General features: G+C 36.0%; 2 protein-coding genes across 3 annotated transcripts in view; both read left to right on the top strand.

Moving 5' to 3' along the window:
- The window catches only part of LOC140850856 (protein DWD HYPERSENSITIVE TO UV-B 1-like), a gene marked incomplete at its 3' end in the record, with an annotated part of 29,108 nt that extends 14,195 nt beyond the window's left edge, over window positions 1-14,913 (top strand). The window contains 6 exon segments of one of the 2 annotated variants that reach the window (XM_073247517.1): window positions 3,611-3,666; window positions 3,774-3,867; window positions 8,783-10,283; window positions 10,481-10,927; window positions 11,006-11,200; window positions 14,857-14,913. In XM_073247517.1, coding sequence (XP_073103618.1) covers window positions 3,824-3,867; window positions 8,783-10,283; window positions 10,481-10,927; window positions 11,006-11,200; window positions 14,857-14,913 — 2,244 coding nt within the window. 2 annotated transcript variants of the gene reach the window in all.
- Window positions 14,914-15,127: 214 nt separating this feature from the next.
- LOC105044535 (protein DWD HYPERSENSITIVE TO UV-B 1) overlaps window positions 15,128-15,636 on the top strand; it is a 15,906-nt gene continuing 15,397 nt past the window's right edge. The window contains 1 exon segment of the mRNA XM_073247240.1: window positions 15,128-15,169. Within this exon segment, the coding sequence (XP_073103341.1) occupies window positions 15,128-15,169 (42 nt within the window).

Consider the following 15,636-nt stretch of genomic DNA (forward strand, 5'->3'; position numbering starts at 1 on the left):
ATAAAAAACACTCGTTTTAATGTAACATCGAGATACACTTGGAAACACTTGAAATTAGGGGTGACAGTGATATGAATAATATTCGTCTGAATCCATTTTCATATCCAAATCAATTCAAATATGGACAGAAATTTGAGGATCTAACTAATATCCGTATCCATATCCATATCTATTAAAGAAAAATGGATAGACAACTATCCAATCCATATCCGAATATCCGAATCTACCTGTAACCCTATATAAATTTATATAGCATTTATTAATTTTTAAGAGAAATATACAGCTATATAAATATTCTATTAACTTGATTTATTATCTATTTAGTAATATCTTTGATTCTGTAATTATAAAGTTTAATTATCTAACTTATATCCATAATTATATCTATACTTCTAAGATTTGAATTATATTCGTATCCATTTAAAACAAATATGGATACGAATTTTTGCATCCAAATAATATCCATATCCGTATTTGTATTATGGATATGGATATGCTGGTACCCGATCCGTGTCCAAGCTGGTTCCAACCCTACTTGAAATACATTATGGTATACTTAAAAATATATTAGAATATGCCAAACCTTTGAAACCCAATTGGTTTGTGATCAACTATTATTCTTGCTGATCAGGGGTTCATGGATTGATAGGCCCATTAGCTAAGGATTCACCGCATCATGTCTCCACCGAGAACATGAAGGCTAACAACATAGCCTCAGCTGGCCAGGGTCACTGCATCATGCCTCTGTTTAGATCATGAAGACCAACAACTTTCCCTTACTGGCCTGGGTCAGCGTATTGTCTCTCAATTGAGAACACCAAGGCCAACAACTTACCTCCTGCTGGCTAGGGTCACTTATCATGACATTATTGACTGGAAGTTTTTGTTTCAATTCGTAACAAATGAAAATTTACACTTTCAGGTGATATAATGATTAATGAACTCCTTTGAATGACCACAATCAAAAGAATCTCTTTGATATTATTAACATGAATTTAAATCATGAGGAGAGGACTTAATGGTGATAAATTTGGATGTCAAATGTGGTCATTCAAGGCACACATTTTTCTTTTTTTCAAAATTCACTTGCCAAGATCAGAAATTTATGGAAACTTTGATCATTTTCATATAACAAGGATATATAACAGTTGTATTCATGTAACCAAGCACAATGCTGAAATAGAATCAATAAGCTGCCTCAACTTTAGTTAGAAACAAGGATTTTAGATGATTTATAAACAGTGAAGAGTATAAAACATAATCTGATCCATATGAAATCCATCTATTACTTTCTAAAATATTAATTATCAACTGTGTAAGGACAATTACATCTCTAGATGATTTACAAAGATTCTCACTACACCTCCTTTCTTTCTTTGAGCTTGCCCCTATTCTTTGCCTTCTTCCCTCTACTTTCACTAGCTGCTTCCTGTGAGTGGCTAGGATTTCTGGAGTTGCAAAACTTTTGGAAGAGGACAGCAGCCTCCTATTTATAGATGTCTTGAAGCATGAGATATGCAGCCACAAAATAAGAGGAGCTAGGTGTCATGCTGTGGTTCAGCTAGGTGGCTGATATTTAAGCACAAGGTGGCTACTTTATTAGCCCTGAGCATGAGGCGTACAAGCATGAAGTGGCAGCTCAAGGTAAAGTAACATGTGGTGTCAACTTAATGCTAGCTTAAGGTGGCAAGTCAAGCATGAGGTGTCAATCCCAATTGAAACATTAGGTGGCACAAGTAGGAGGTAGCATTTAAGCATGAGATCAAATCACTATTAAGAATGAGGTGGCTAGAAGCGTGAGGTGGCTGTAATAAAATTGTCAATTTGGTCCTTAAAATTTTCCTTTCCTATCCTAAGTTCTTAGTTGTCATAAAATTTGAGCCAATACTAATATAATTCCCATACAAAGGATTCATTTCCATGGTGATTCTATTCACACATATCGATAGTTGATATAATACACTTAGCCCATTATACAAAAGATTAGGCAATAGGCACTAATATGATGAGGTATTACATTCTCACTTTTGGTTGATGAACAAATATTATAAAACCTGGAGAGAGAAAAAAGATTGGTGTTTTAGTAAATAAGGCTGAATTACATATTAAAGAAATGCTTCAAGAATGAGTTTGAACTTTGATGCTGTCTTTCCATCTACCTCTTTATATCTTTGAATTAGTTTACCTCATTTCTGAGCACTTGAACATGAATTATATTCCCTAATTTTCCTTTTTCTCAACTTAGACAATGTATACATGTTCCACTCCTACTTGGTGCTAATTACTATATGATCCACCATAAATCCCCCCCTTAGCTTTATTTTTTTTCCGACTGGCCTCTATTGTAATCATTTTTTTTCTTTTTTAAGATCATATCTACTATTAATTTCTGTTGTTATTTAGAGCATGTTGATGCTTCCTTGACAACACTATGTACCTTGTCATTTGACTACCATTTCTTTTTTATAGTATGCTGGGTACTGTAAGATACCTTGTTGTGCCCTATATCCATCCTTATAACAAGAACAGGTTTCTTTATACATTTCTCTTCGTCCACTATTAGATTATCCTGTTTTCCTATTTGCCACTTTTATTTTCTGCATACATAAATATTTTCAGAAGTGTAGGTTTTCTTAGAAACTTTGGTTTAATTGTCACCAACAAAGTGACTATAATATAATAATGTGTATTCTGACTATAATATATAACATCTCGGTCTTGAACCCTGAGTACCATGTTGGTATGTGTAGTACGGGGATTGGTTCGGCGTACCAACACTCAATACATCCCGTAAAAGGTATAGGTTTGGTACTGCTACAATATAGTACACCTAATATGGGGTGGTACGCACTGGTTGAACATTGAACGAAATAAATTATTTTGAAACTTTATTTGGGGCTATTTGATTGCTTAAAATAAGATAATGAAAGATGAGAAAGGATTATCTCTATATTCTTTTTCTGTCCACATCTTCCAGGACTATGCATATATGCAGGGGCATCAATGCGATAGCATAACTTAGCGACTCTATCTGTGGATTTTGAAACTGCAGTAGATTTTTTCTTCTTTACATGCAAATAGCATATACAACTAATATGGAATAAGTGCTTCTTCACTTTAATTTTGGAATAATATTCACTGTGATTCCCAATCATACAGTGTCATTCTTGTTGGGATCTAGCAAAGTTTATGTTAAATTCATGATTTCCTTTTACAGAATGCTTCTATTTGCAAATCAATGCACTGCTTCTAGCTAGATATACCATTCTGAATCTTACAGCTAATTTGCGGAAGTATTATATTGCTAATTACAAACTTTAACGTATTTTTTCTTTACTTTACATGTAGAGTTGTGAATTCTTTGAGACTCGAAAGACCAACTTTTCATAAGTGCTGATATATGAAATTCTCATAGTTGATTTCTGGAAAGAATTGAATACATAAATTAATTTTTGTTAATCTGACTATACAAAGTTACAAGTACTAATTGTCATCTAAAAGAGATCCAGACTTTAAATATACTTTAGCAATGATTTGTGATAAATCTGTTTCTTCCTCTTATGCTTGCTAGCATTTGAAATGTAGTTTCTGATACTTCTTTGCTGTGCAGGTTAAGCATCAGAAGTCGCATGCAGAACAATGCTGTTTGAATATCATCATAGACCAGTTAAAGAGTTCTGATTTTCCTCCTCTTATAGATCTTTTATCTATGTCCAGTTTATCTGAAATTGATGCAGTTGATGTATGTCAGAACTCATCTTATATCTTGTTAGATGGAGAATATGTTTTGTCTTTGCTTCGTGCAGTCAACCAGAAGCTTCGGATGATTGATCTTGTTGATTCGTCATCCTGGAAAGATGTTTTGGAGTATGTTTCACTATACTTCTCAAAATTTTCTTTGGTTTTAATGTTTCTGTTCAATTCTTAAACTATATTTAACTATTCCAATCCAATAACTCTATCCTTACGTGGTCTGCTAATTGACTGCTGAAAAGAACTAATCTCTTTGTCTTTTTCTATCTGTCTCTCACTAATATAAATATTAGATATGAATCTAGACCTTCTATTATCTTACTCACTTTTTGGTAGGCATGATGGTTTTTTCTTGTAAAAGGATTGAGGACAAGGAAGTAATCTGCCAAGCAAAAAATTACCATTTACTGAGACACATCTGACCTGGTCACCCAGGAAGCCTGAGGACAAATAAAGATGCTGCCAGTGCCATTGTACGAGGAATTGAAGAGCTGGTTCGAACTGCAAGTTTGATTATAGATGCTAAATTGCAATTAAATTTGTTACCTCTGCTGTTTAAATGTCGAGAGAATTTCAGATTTAGTGCATCATAATGCCCAACCTCATCATAGTAGTTTCAGTGAAGAAGATTATATTGTGATGTGTTCAAGAAACACTAGATGGTGCTAAAGGTATTCTTCTATATGCTGAGGTTGAAAAACTAGTGATTGGAAATACAGTTATAAAAATCGAGGAAGGAGTTCTGAAATGGTTACAATAAAAAGATAATTGAATATTATATATGACTTAGGGGTGTAAGAGATGAGGGAAAAAATGTATTACTCTGTGTTCTATTGAACTCATCTCTGGTGCATACTGGTTATTACGGGGCTTTTGTAATGCACCATAAAAGAAAATTTAAGGTTGCACTCTATGGCTATATAATTCAGATTTTCTTTGCACTTAAGCTGAAGTGTGTTGTACAAGAACACTGACAGGTTGGAGTAAAATGAACAAGTGTTGCTGCAGCAAAGGTTGTTAGCCAAGCCAGCTTGCGCTAGGGTGGATAGAGTAGTGGAGGGATGGAGTTCATCAGATCTTGCATTTTCATGAAGAAAGTTGGAATTTTAACCTGATTTAGCTGGTATGAGCATGGTAGGTGGGCTGCTTGACTTATGTTTGATGCACCTTGGTTAGTTAAGAAAAACTGTGCTTGCATACGTCGGTGCATACCGCTTCACTAGCATATTCATTGCCAATTGATTTCAACTGATGCAGCAGCAAAAAAGTGCATTCTTCTTGATCAAGCAATGGTCAACTGTATGCTAGATGCCTAGGAAGCTAGAATAAATGGAATAAATAAATCAAGGAATAATAACCTTGAGTTTGAATCATTTGCCAAGGATTTAAGTGCCATTGCTACAGGCATGCAATGTACTGATGATCAAGCAGCAGTGGATGCAAGCTGTCCATGACACACCGATTGAAGAAGGTCATGCAACTAAAGAGTTATCATAGTATCTGCTGAAAAAATGAGTTGCAAGAGCATGTGGATTAGCAAACTTAAGTTACAATAGACTTAGTATTGATTAAGATTGATTTGATATGTTGAAGTTCCACTAATGCTGCAGTGTCTCTCTGGATCATGGTAGAAGATTAACCCCATGCATGAATTATTTTGGAGTCCTTGGAATGATGGGAGCATTGGTGTGCTTGGCAACTAGCACACAAACTTTTGGGGGATTTAGGAGCACAAATGACAGACAGAGAGTGAAATCTTGTTTCAAGCTCCATGTACACCAAATTTTCATGCTACAAATTAAGGTTCTTTATGTTGAATATTGATAAGGACTTTGAAAGTGTTTCTTCTCCAAAATGAGAATGATATTGTGATGTGTTAAAATAAAGCACCCAGCTTTGTTTTAACAACAGCTGGATTGACTGCATTGCAATTTTTTCAATCCTGACAACCTGAGGATTCAACCCAACTGTGTGATTTTGTTTGCTGAGTAAACATTAGGATCAACTTCTATGAAACTTGTGAAGGATTTTTTTCCTTGAGATGGCCGTGTGGAATTGCATTCTTGAATCTTGATGTCAATTTAGAATTTAGAGGGGGTGCTATCACATCATCCTCAATCCTCATTTTGACTATGATGTTGGAAGTCTTAAAATAACTTGTCTGACTGTGCGCTTTGAAATGGTTAATGAAGCACACTGCCCTATACTTGGTCCAAAATGCCCTCATGCAGCTAAAAACATTTTACGGGAACATCTGTTAGGTCTGCAACTCAGGTGGGTGGGTAGGGTGGAGGGCAAATCCAACTCCATGCCAACCCAATGTTGTCTTGGCTTGGGATTTGGCTAGCTTAACCCAACCCCAGCCCCATCTTAATCTATATTCTGATTGTATAGGGTTGGTCTGGTGGGGTTGGGTTGGGCTATGGGATAAATAAGAAATTCATCATAGAGAAAATGTTTGGAATGTTTTTGTTAGATTGATATTTGTTTGATTGAGGCCTTGATCATTCATCAATTTGCTACCAACACCATTGCTTCACATAGCACTTATTGTTTATGTTAAAGTAATTTGTATTACAATGGGAACTAGATTAAACATATGTTTGCAGTATGAAATCCATGAGTATCGTGTATGGTTATCAAAACATGCAATCATTTGAAAGGGGAAAAAAAATACAAGCCTTGAATTGAGATTCGGATGGAGAAGTGACAATAGGTGGTTCAGCATGTTAGAGTACAACGTGAAGAGAAGATTTCTTGCTTATTAATCAATTTAAGCCTCTTATACTTCCTAAGTTGTGTACTGAATAACTTCTAAAAATTGAAGATTATTCTACATAAGAAACACTGCAAAATCAATTAATCAAGCTGATAATGCCTTGTGTTCACTGTAACAGCAGATGAGGAAGCAGTGGAATAGGCCTGATGCCCGTCATCCATGTTATAGGATTCTCTTGACATGATTGCTAATTAAGCGTCGTGCTTGTTTCAAAATGACTTATAAAGAAGTAAATAGTAACATATAAATCATTGAGTAATTTAGGAACTTAAAGAAGGTTCCCTTGATATAGATTTTACATAACAAGAGTTAAATACATAAAGCCAGCAGTAGTCATAGGGATGTAAGGTCCAATTTCTACAGTAATTCTAGAATCTAAGCTAATTTTCTACAGAGTCATGTTACACGCCATATAGGCATCATGGAATAATTGTCGATAGTGCTAGAGATGTGCCAATGTAACAGATGTCATAGCCATGATGGCTTCGAGTTCATGTTGTTAATTGTTGTTGCGGTGAACACATTGTTTGCATGTGGTTTTTTGCCTGTATATTTTGCATGAGGAAGAATAGTGAACGATATTCTTAAATTGTAGCAATTGAAATTGAGCCTATCAACCTTCTTGAGAAGATTGACTTGATTGTAGCGATAGGAGGGTGGTTAGTGGCCCATTTCCACTTGCTGGTAGATTATGTGATTAGAGTTGGTTCAGCTGTTTTAAGTGTCAATTCTTTATGGTAGAGTAAAAATACTATGGAAGAGACGAGAACATTTAGCATCCTCTAAGAAAGGTGTTGTAGTGTGTAAATAATTTGTGAAATTAGGGATGAATAATGGCAACAAACTGGTCAAGATTACCCTTCATCTTGTTGATGTTCTTTCAAATGTGCTTTTCTCACGGCTGTTCTGAAGATTTTAAAAATTCTTCTTTCATTTGGCTTCTGTTTGCTTGGGAGAGTTATGTTTTGCGGATTAAAATTATTCCATAAATCCTTATATCACAACTAGAAGAAATCATTGACTTGTCTCAAGTCACCAAGCCAGGGATGGGTTCCTTTTGAGGATTTTGTTGGATTGGTTGTTAATTTTGAAATTTTATGGATAGAGACACTTATAGTGGCTTAGGTTTTATACCAACTGTTAAGTAGTCAAGCGCTGTTGGGAGAATTTAGTCTTTCAATATAAAAAAATTGTCTTGATTGATCATGGCAAAAATAACAGCCTTTGATGTTAGCGTATTTATAAATGCAGACATACTACTAATTCATGTATCATGTTAACAAACTATGTGATAATGTCACGGCCTACCATATGAACCAGTCACATGTGTAGTAACCTTCTCTTTAAATTGATGGTTTAATACCGAGATCTTATAAGTGTGAGCCTTGAAGATAACTTCGCCACATTATCAAAGAAAATAAATAATTCTGGTTATGAAAGTGATTTTCGACTTATTATAATTTCTTTTAAATGTCATAGTATTATTGTTTTGCAGGTTACGTCTTATGTCTTTATTGATGAATTTTCAGTATCACATGTTTTTACAGTGATGTAATCTAGTAGTTGCCATCTTCCTTTGGATGAATTGGAACTAAAATGCAAATTTAGCAGAAATCGTAGATCATAGGTTTACTGTTCATTGCTAATATACTATATTCATCATAAGAGAGCATGATGGTTTTGCTGGTTTGATTTTGCTGTTGTTGAAATTGGAAAGAATTTAATCTGATTTTTGTCATTAAATTATGTGTTTGTCAAACTACTGCTCACAATTGCTGCCAAACCACTGATGTCAGGAGATAATAGATCCGTATCCTGTATCTTCACTCAAAATCTAACATTTGCTTAGGATTCTCATTACACTTCTACAACTTGCTCCTAACTTCTTCTGTGTTTTATATTTATTGTATATTTATCTCTGAGATCTTGTGGTATATTATCTAAACTTCCAGGATTATTTGGGGTATGGGAAGAAATACCTCATCTCTCAATCATTTTCCCTTCCAAACTCAGTTGCATGATTTCTAATGCCAAATTGTTATCGTTTATTTTTTTTATTATATGTAAATATATATTTTTCATTACATTCTTTAGTTACTTTGATTTTTGTTCTGCCGGATACCATCAGAATTTGCTATTCTATGTCAGCTCTTCTTGAACACTTTTCAAGTCAAATGAAGTTCTGGATGTGTCAAAATTTTTGTAATTCTGACATAATTATGGTCTTTATATAATTCCTCTTATTCTCAGTGATATTTGCCAAAAAGGGATAGCATGCCGGATTTTAAACTTGCGCTTCTCTCCCATTCGGAAGCTCAATATGACTGGGAAATTCATGCAGCTGCATACGCTTAGACTGGATTTCAGTGTTCATCTGACCAGTTTCCACACAAGTTGCTTTAGTTGCATGCCAAAGCTAATGCGGCTCTCTATGTGTGACACAAGAGTTACCAATCTTTGGATGACAAGTGCTGCACTATCAAAACTACATTCCCTGGAGGAACTCCGTTTTCAGAGTTGTTTGTGTTGCTATGATACTGGGCCATGTTCTGGCAAGGGAGTGATTTCTTCTGCTTATGAGAAAATCCGATCTTCTTCGCATCATTGTTACTCTTACCCTGAATCACTCTCTGGGACCAATGAGAACTTTCTATTGCAAAATATGCAAGAATCTAGCATAGATGGAAGTCCCAGCAGTCTATATTCTGATGATGACTCCTTCACAAACCATGAATTGCTTCAAAGCATGACTGAGGAAGCATCAGCTGAAAGCGACCTAGATATTTCAAGTGATACACGAAGCATTGATAACTGGACAGACATGTCCCAGGATTCCCATCATGAGTTGTATGGATGGACCAATTCAGAAATTTCAGTAAACACATCAGACCTTACTATGTCATCTAGTGGTCATTCTTCTATACCATCAACCACCAGGCTTTTTGAGGAAGTTATATATTCTAGTACAAGAATCAAAAATGACATTTGCAACATAAATATGTTTGAAGGTCTGAAAAATAATAGTTTAAATGTGCATGCAAGTTCAACTGAGATTTACAGTCAACCTAACCATAGGAATCAATTCTCTACTGACAGAGTATTTATTGAAGATGAAGAAGGTTGCTCAAGTAGCGGGCTGAACTTAGAAAATACTCCAGAGACTTTGGACTTTGTTCCAGAAAAGCATCCTTCACATCATCCTTCACCAATTTGTTTTGAGAAATATTACAGGGAATATATGATATATTCACTTCCACAATTAAAAGTTTTAGATAATTTTCCTGTCAAACATGCTGAGAAGGAGAAAGCAAAAGCAATATTTAAGAAATACTATGAGAATGTACCATACAACAGACAACAAAAAGAGAGTGTTGTCAGTATTTTGCAAAGGCGTGAAGTGGGGTCCACTGCTTTTTGTCAGAAATCTTCTCAAATAAAGCAGCCATATTGTCGAGAAAGTCATCATTCCTTCTCCAGGTCCCTTTCCGCTGCTAAAGTAAGTTCTGCTTTACAGCCCCATCTGCATCCAATTTCCAAATTCAGGAGTGGTTCAAGGGAAGAAACTAGGAGTTTCCGTCCACGGCAATTTGAATATCACCCTAGTAGCCCTAGTCTTATGGTCTTTGGTACGTTGGATGGGGAACTTGTTGTTATGAATCATGAAAGCGAGAAACTTGTTGGCTATCTTCCTTCAGCTGGAGCACTTCATAGCATTTTAGGGCTTTGCTGGCTTAAGAAGTATCCATCCAAGGTATATGACTACTGCAGAAAAGCAGTATCTGCTGGCTCTATTTCAATTTTTAGATACATGATTTTTTTTTAATATCCCTAATTGTTGCATCTGTTTTATCGCCATTAAAAATGTTGGCATTCTTGCATTATCCAAATTTGTTTCTGGAGTTTATATGTTTTCCAGATTATAACTTTGGTTTTTATTTCTTACAAAAGTTCATTGCTGGCTCCGACAATGGTTCTTTGCAAATGTACGATGTTTGTCAAATGCGGGCAACAGTTACTGACCAATATTGCAGCATGAATGCTTCTGTGTACACATTTGATGATTTTGAGCAGTTGACATCTGTTCATGTAAATTCAACTGATGAATATTTTGTTGCGAGTGGATTCTCAAAGCATGTAGCTTTGTATGACATGGGCAGCGGAAGGCGCCTGCAAATTTTTGAAGATCTTCATAGGGAGCATATTAATGTTGTTAAGTTTGCACACCATTCCCCCACTATATTTGCTACTGCATCCTTCGATCATGATGTCAAGATGTGGGACTTAAGGCAAGGACCCTCAAGGCCCTGTTTTTCAGCTTCTAGCTCAAAAGGAAATGTGATGGTGTGTTTTTCTCCTGATGATCACTATCTGCTTGCCTCAGCCATTGACAATGAGGTACTCTTCTAACTAACAGGGAGTCACAGTATGCATTCAGACATTTTCTGGTGTTATTGTAATGAGTATATGTTGCAGGTTAAGCAGATATTAGCTGCAGATGGAAGGCTTCACATGTCATTCAGCATTTCTTCTACCGGAAGTGGTCAAAATTATACTCGATCATACTACATGAATGGAAGGGACTACATTATCTCTGGAAGCTGTGAAGAGAATGTTGTCCGAATTTGCTGTGCTCAAACTGGAAGGCGGCTAAGAGATGTTTCTCTGGAGGTGATTTAGATCTACACCTTTTTTGCAAACTGTCATCTTTATAACAATTTCAATTCATTTAATGTATTCTAATGTAAAATTGGACATCCAAATGCAAATTAATGATACATGTGATGATGAAGTTAAATGGTCTTAAAAAATTATTAACTCAAAGGCCACAGCTTTCTTATGTTCAGTATGCTTCACAATATATTTGCTCATTAAGGTATCATGAGGGTACGTTAAGTGCAAAGCAATGAGTTTTTCATATTAGCAGGGACATGACAATGAAAAACTTCATCATACTGGTTTCATTTCACAGATAAACTATGACAATCCTCTCTGGTTAAAATCTGCTATAGAATGTCATCATGTTGGCTCATAGTTTGCCCTGACGAAAGCTCCCCATTGAATCCCATTTAACTTTGTAGTTGATGTCCAAGTTATTGTTTTCATTGTTCGGGATTCGGGAATAAAAATAAAGGTGCACAAGGAAAACCATGGTATAAAATCTTGTGGAACCATATCTTCAGGGATCTTTTGTTGTTTAACTGTAAGGTATAGCTCGCTGTTAATGTTGCTGCTGGGAATTCATTTGTTTGCTTTTTTTTGTTTGACTAGCAGAATTCAACTTCCATGCCAGCTAAATTTGTCACCATTTTCCTGTCCTATGTCTTGTTTGGCTCTAGATCTGAGATCTCTTCTTTATGTTCTCTGGTTCCATTTTTTGGACTTTTAATATTTTCTTTTCTTCTTCTCTTTTTTTCCTCTTCTAAATTTCTTTGGGCATGCTGTCTTTGCTAATTTTGCGTACCAAAATGTGTGGAGCATGGACAAGTAAATCGGAGCAATAGTCCAGACCTATGTTGAGGTTAAAGATGTGCAACTAAATGCAGAAAAGCTTGGAAACCGTTAGTGGATGTAAAATGTGAAAAATGTTCTGTGTTATCTGGTTATTAATATACAGTATGGTGGGCTCTCATACTTCTGCTGACCACCATTTGGACAAAGGATGGGTCATGCTATGAGAAAGTTGTATAAGGTCTAAGGAATTGCATGGAGTATTCTGCTATACTTTCTTTAAAACTCTAATTGCAACTTGGATTAAAGGTGGATCATGCACCAAAAATGTATTATAAGAAAGATGGAGCAAGTATAAGGAATGAAATAGCTTCTTTAAAGGTATAAAATGCATGGGTACATATGGTGGTCATGTTGTTGAGTTAAAAATTTATATTTAGTTTAGATGGCATTTATCACATTCCCAAAATGTATTAGCAGTAGAGGCACTTTGAAGCTTGTGACTAAATTTGCTCAGCTGCTATTTAGGAGGTGCTATGTTGTCAGTTATAATGATTACATGGTATCAAGCCGATCCACTTAGGTGGATGATAAGGTGAGCCCAATTATTAAGGTCCTACTGGAATGGAATGGTATTATTGGTACTGTATCATTCTATCAAGAAAATAGGATTGAGATGGGGTGAGGGACATGGTTCTTGTGCTGGACTGGGATGCCTTGCTTGTTTCGGTTGAAATCATTTAAAATTGGTTGGTATCAGAGCTAGTTCGGTTAGTAATCAAGCACAATCCTACCAATTCGCCTGATTTCAGACACAGAGAGCGCTTGGGTGGTCATGCTCTCTTTTCTTTTGCTTTAGTCATTGATTTGTTTCTAGTGGATGCTCAGAAAGAGGGAGGGGGGAGAGAAAAAGAGAAAGAAGGGATAGGAGAAAGGAGGGGAGAAAGAAGGGAGATTTAACAAGATACAGATGTAGTCTAACCTCTTTGATGCTGTATGGCTTCATCCCCACTTTTTCTTGCCCCTAATTTGGCACAAAAAAATTGAGAAAATTAGAGGAGATGATGCTATTTTTTTTTTTTATAATTTGGCATAAATTTTTAATAAATTGTTTGGCATCACCATACAACATACTATTTTTCATCTTCTCGTACATATTTTATTCTTTAAATTATATTTTTGAATTAAATTTTTAATAATCGTGAAAATAATTTGAGGGAAAACTTTGTATAATGTGTGCGTTATTAATGTGGACGTACTGCTAAATCTATATTATATATTAAAGGGGGGTTTAGGACTCCCTAGTGTGTGCCACATGTCAGTCAGTTAGCCATATTTCGATATTTGGATGTGCCATGCGGTCTCTTTTTTTTTTTGGATGGTGTTTGCGGCACAGCATTGAGGGATGCATGCCTCTTCCCCATCCTTCATTAGCTTTGGTTGCGGCACATGGCCTTTTTTAGGTGTCTAAGGCACGATAGAAAGGGATGCATGCCCTCTCCCTTGACCTTCATTAGCAAGGTGGAAAGGGATGCACATGCTCTCCACACATGGACCATGGCCATCTTTTCTTCCCCTCAGCATACCATGTTTCAAACACTTGATGTGCCATGCAGCTTGTCTTTATTTTGTGGGGTGACTACGGCAAGGCGGAGAGGGACGCACGCCCTCTTTTGCAAGCGGACAACAACCATGTGTGTTAAGATCATGGAGAAAAATGTGGAGAGGAATGCGGAGAGCAATGCACGCACCTCACCGGCCTTGTGTGCCCCTCACCACGCCTCACGAGCAAAGGAAGGGGTGCATGTCGTGACCTCTCTCCCTTCCTTGTGACACCTACACTCTCTTGATACATGAGGGATACACAAGGGATTAGCGATCTTTCATATAATTATTTTTTCTTTAAGTCTCACAAATTATTACATGGAACAAACATAACAAATTCATTTCGCAGAGAAAGAAAAAAAATGTAATGTACTCATATGTTAATTTTACGAATGATGAATCCTGTTAATTGATGTGGTTATGTGTGTTCTGCGTGCTTATGTGCATGTGCATATGTGCATATGCTGCCTGAGCATATGAATGATTCAAATTAAAGCGGAAAATTGTGAAATTATGCTTTAGTTGTCTTAAATTGATAACTTGATATGATTCACAATGTCCATATGGGATCTGAATATTTAGTTAAGGGGGCAAATTATGTTGCTTTGATCATAATAATGTTAACTGTTCTACTAATATATCCAAGTGGACCACTAAATGTACTAGCCAAAAACTTTATGAATTGGGCGGAGTATCAGAAACTGTAGCCAGAGGAGCTATTTAGATAGCTGCATGCAAAATGGCTCTTATTATACTTATGTGGTGTGTTGCAATGCTAAACTTATATTTTCAGCTTTACCATATTATGAGTCTGAGAAGAATATGATTTGAACAGCGAACTTAACAACATGGATTGGTGGCTTAGACCTTATGAAACAGAGGTGACAATTGCTTGGTGCTATGGTAAAAGGCTTGGGCTGACAAGTGCAATGACATGGATATGGGGTTTGTGCACAAAAATGCCAAAGTTTAGGTTTGTCCCCGGTTTGCCTCTCCCAGGATCCTGGGTGGCTGGGACTATAACTGGGTAGTAACCCTTTTTTTCTTGTACCTTATGAAACAGCACAAAGATTATCTATATGTTTCCGGCAAGACAATGACCAAAATACAGTGAAAGCAAAATCATCTCTGACTTCTTACTGTTAGTGATTACAATCTACTGAAATATAAAAACCTAATTATCTGTGTGAAAGAAAAGTCCATGAAACATCGATGTTTTGTTTATTTATGGTCTATGTTCATTAATGGAATTGAGGCTTTGTTCCTTGCAGGATAGAGGTTCAAGAAATTCGATGTTTGTACAGTCTTTGAGGGGTGACCCATTCAGGGTGAGGATTTTAATATGGTGCATGTCATTGACATGATGCAACTTTTCATTAGTTATAAAATTCTGGTCTTATGCTATTGGTTTTGCATATATTGACTGCTTTAGTTTCTTCTATCGGGATCTCTGGTTTGTTTGTGGTCATATCTTTGGATGCTCTACCTATGGAACCTCTAAAACCTGCTTATTTTAAGAATTGAGCAGCAAACCAATTGCGGATGAAGATTACTGTCATCAAGTTGCAAGATCGTATACACTATGTTGATTCAAACAGTGAAGGATTATGAACATTTATAAAATTTTCTGACTCCTGGAATTTGTTAAATCATTGGAGACAATAACTTGATATTGTTTTTATCACATTAACAAAAAATATGATTCATGTGCTCATACCCGATTCTTGACTGAAATTTTGCATAATTTCACATTAGAAAGTAGAGATTATGTTGTTTTGCGTCTGTACTATTATGTAAGCAAATCAGCCTTTTCCTATTATCTTGCATTAGAAACTACGAGTGCAAGTTATAGCTGCACTAGTTATTTTGGTGTATTGACTCATGCACTTTGTAAAATCTGGGTGTGAGTAGGTGGGTGCCACGAGGTGAAACGTGTACACTTTTCACTTTTGTGGGTGTGAGTAGGTGGGTGTGACTCATACACTTTTCACTTTTGTTAAAAAAAAAGAAAAAAATAAAGAAGTCCACCAGTGAAACGGGTACAAATTACA

This window comes from Elaeis guineensis, chromosome 13, assembly GCF_000442705.2.
Source record: "Elaeis guineensis isolate ETL-2024a chromosome 13, EG11, whole genome shotgun sequence".
Lineage (NCBI taxonomy): Eukaryota > Viridiplantae > Streptophyta > Magnoliopsida > Arecales > Arecaceae > Elaeis > Elaeis guineensis.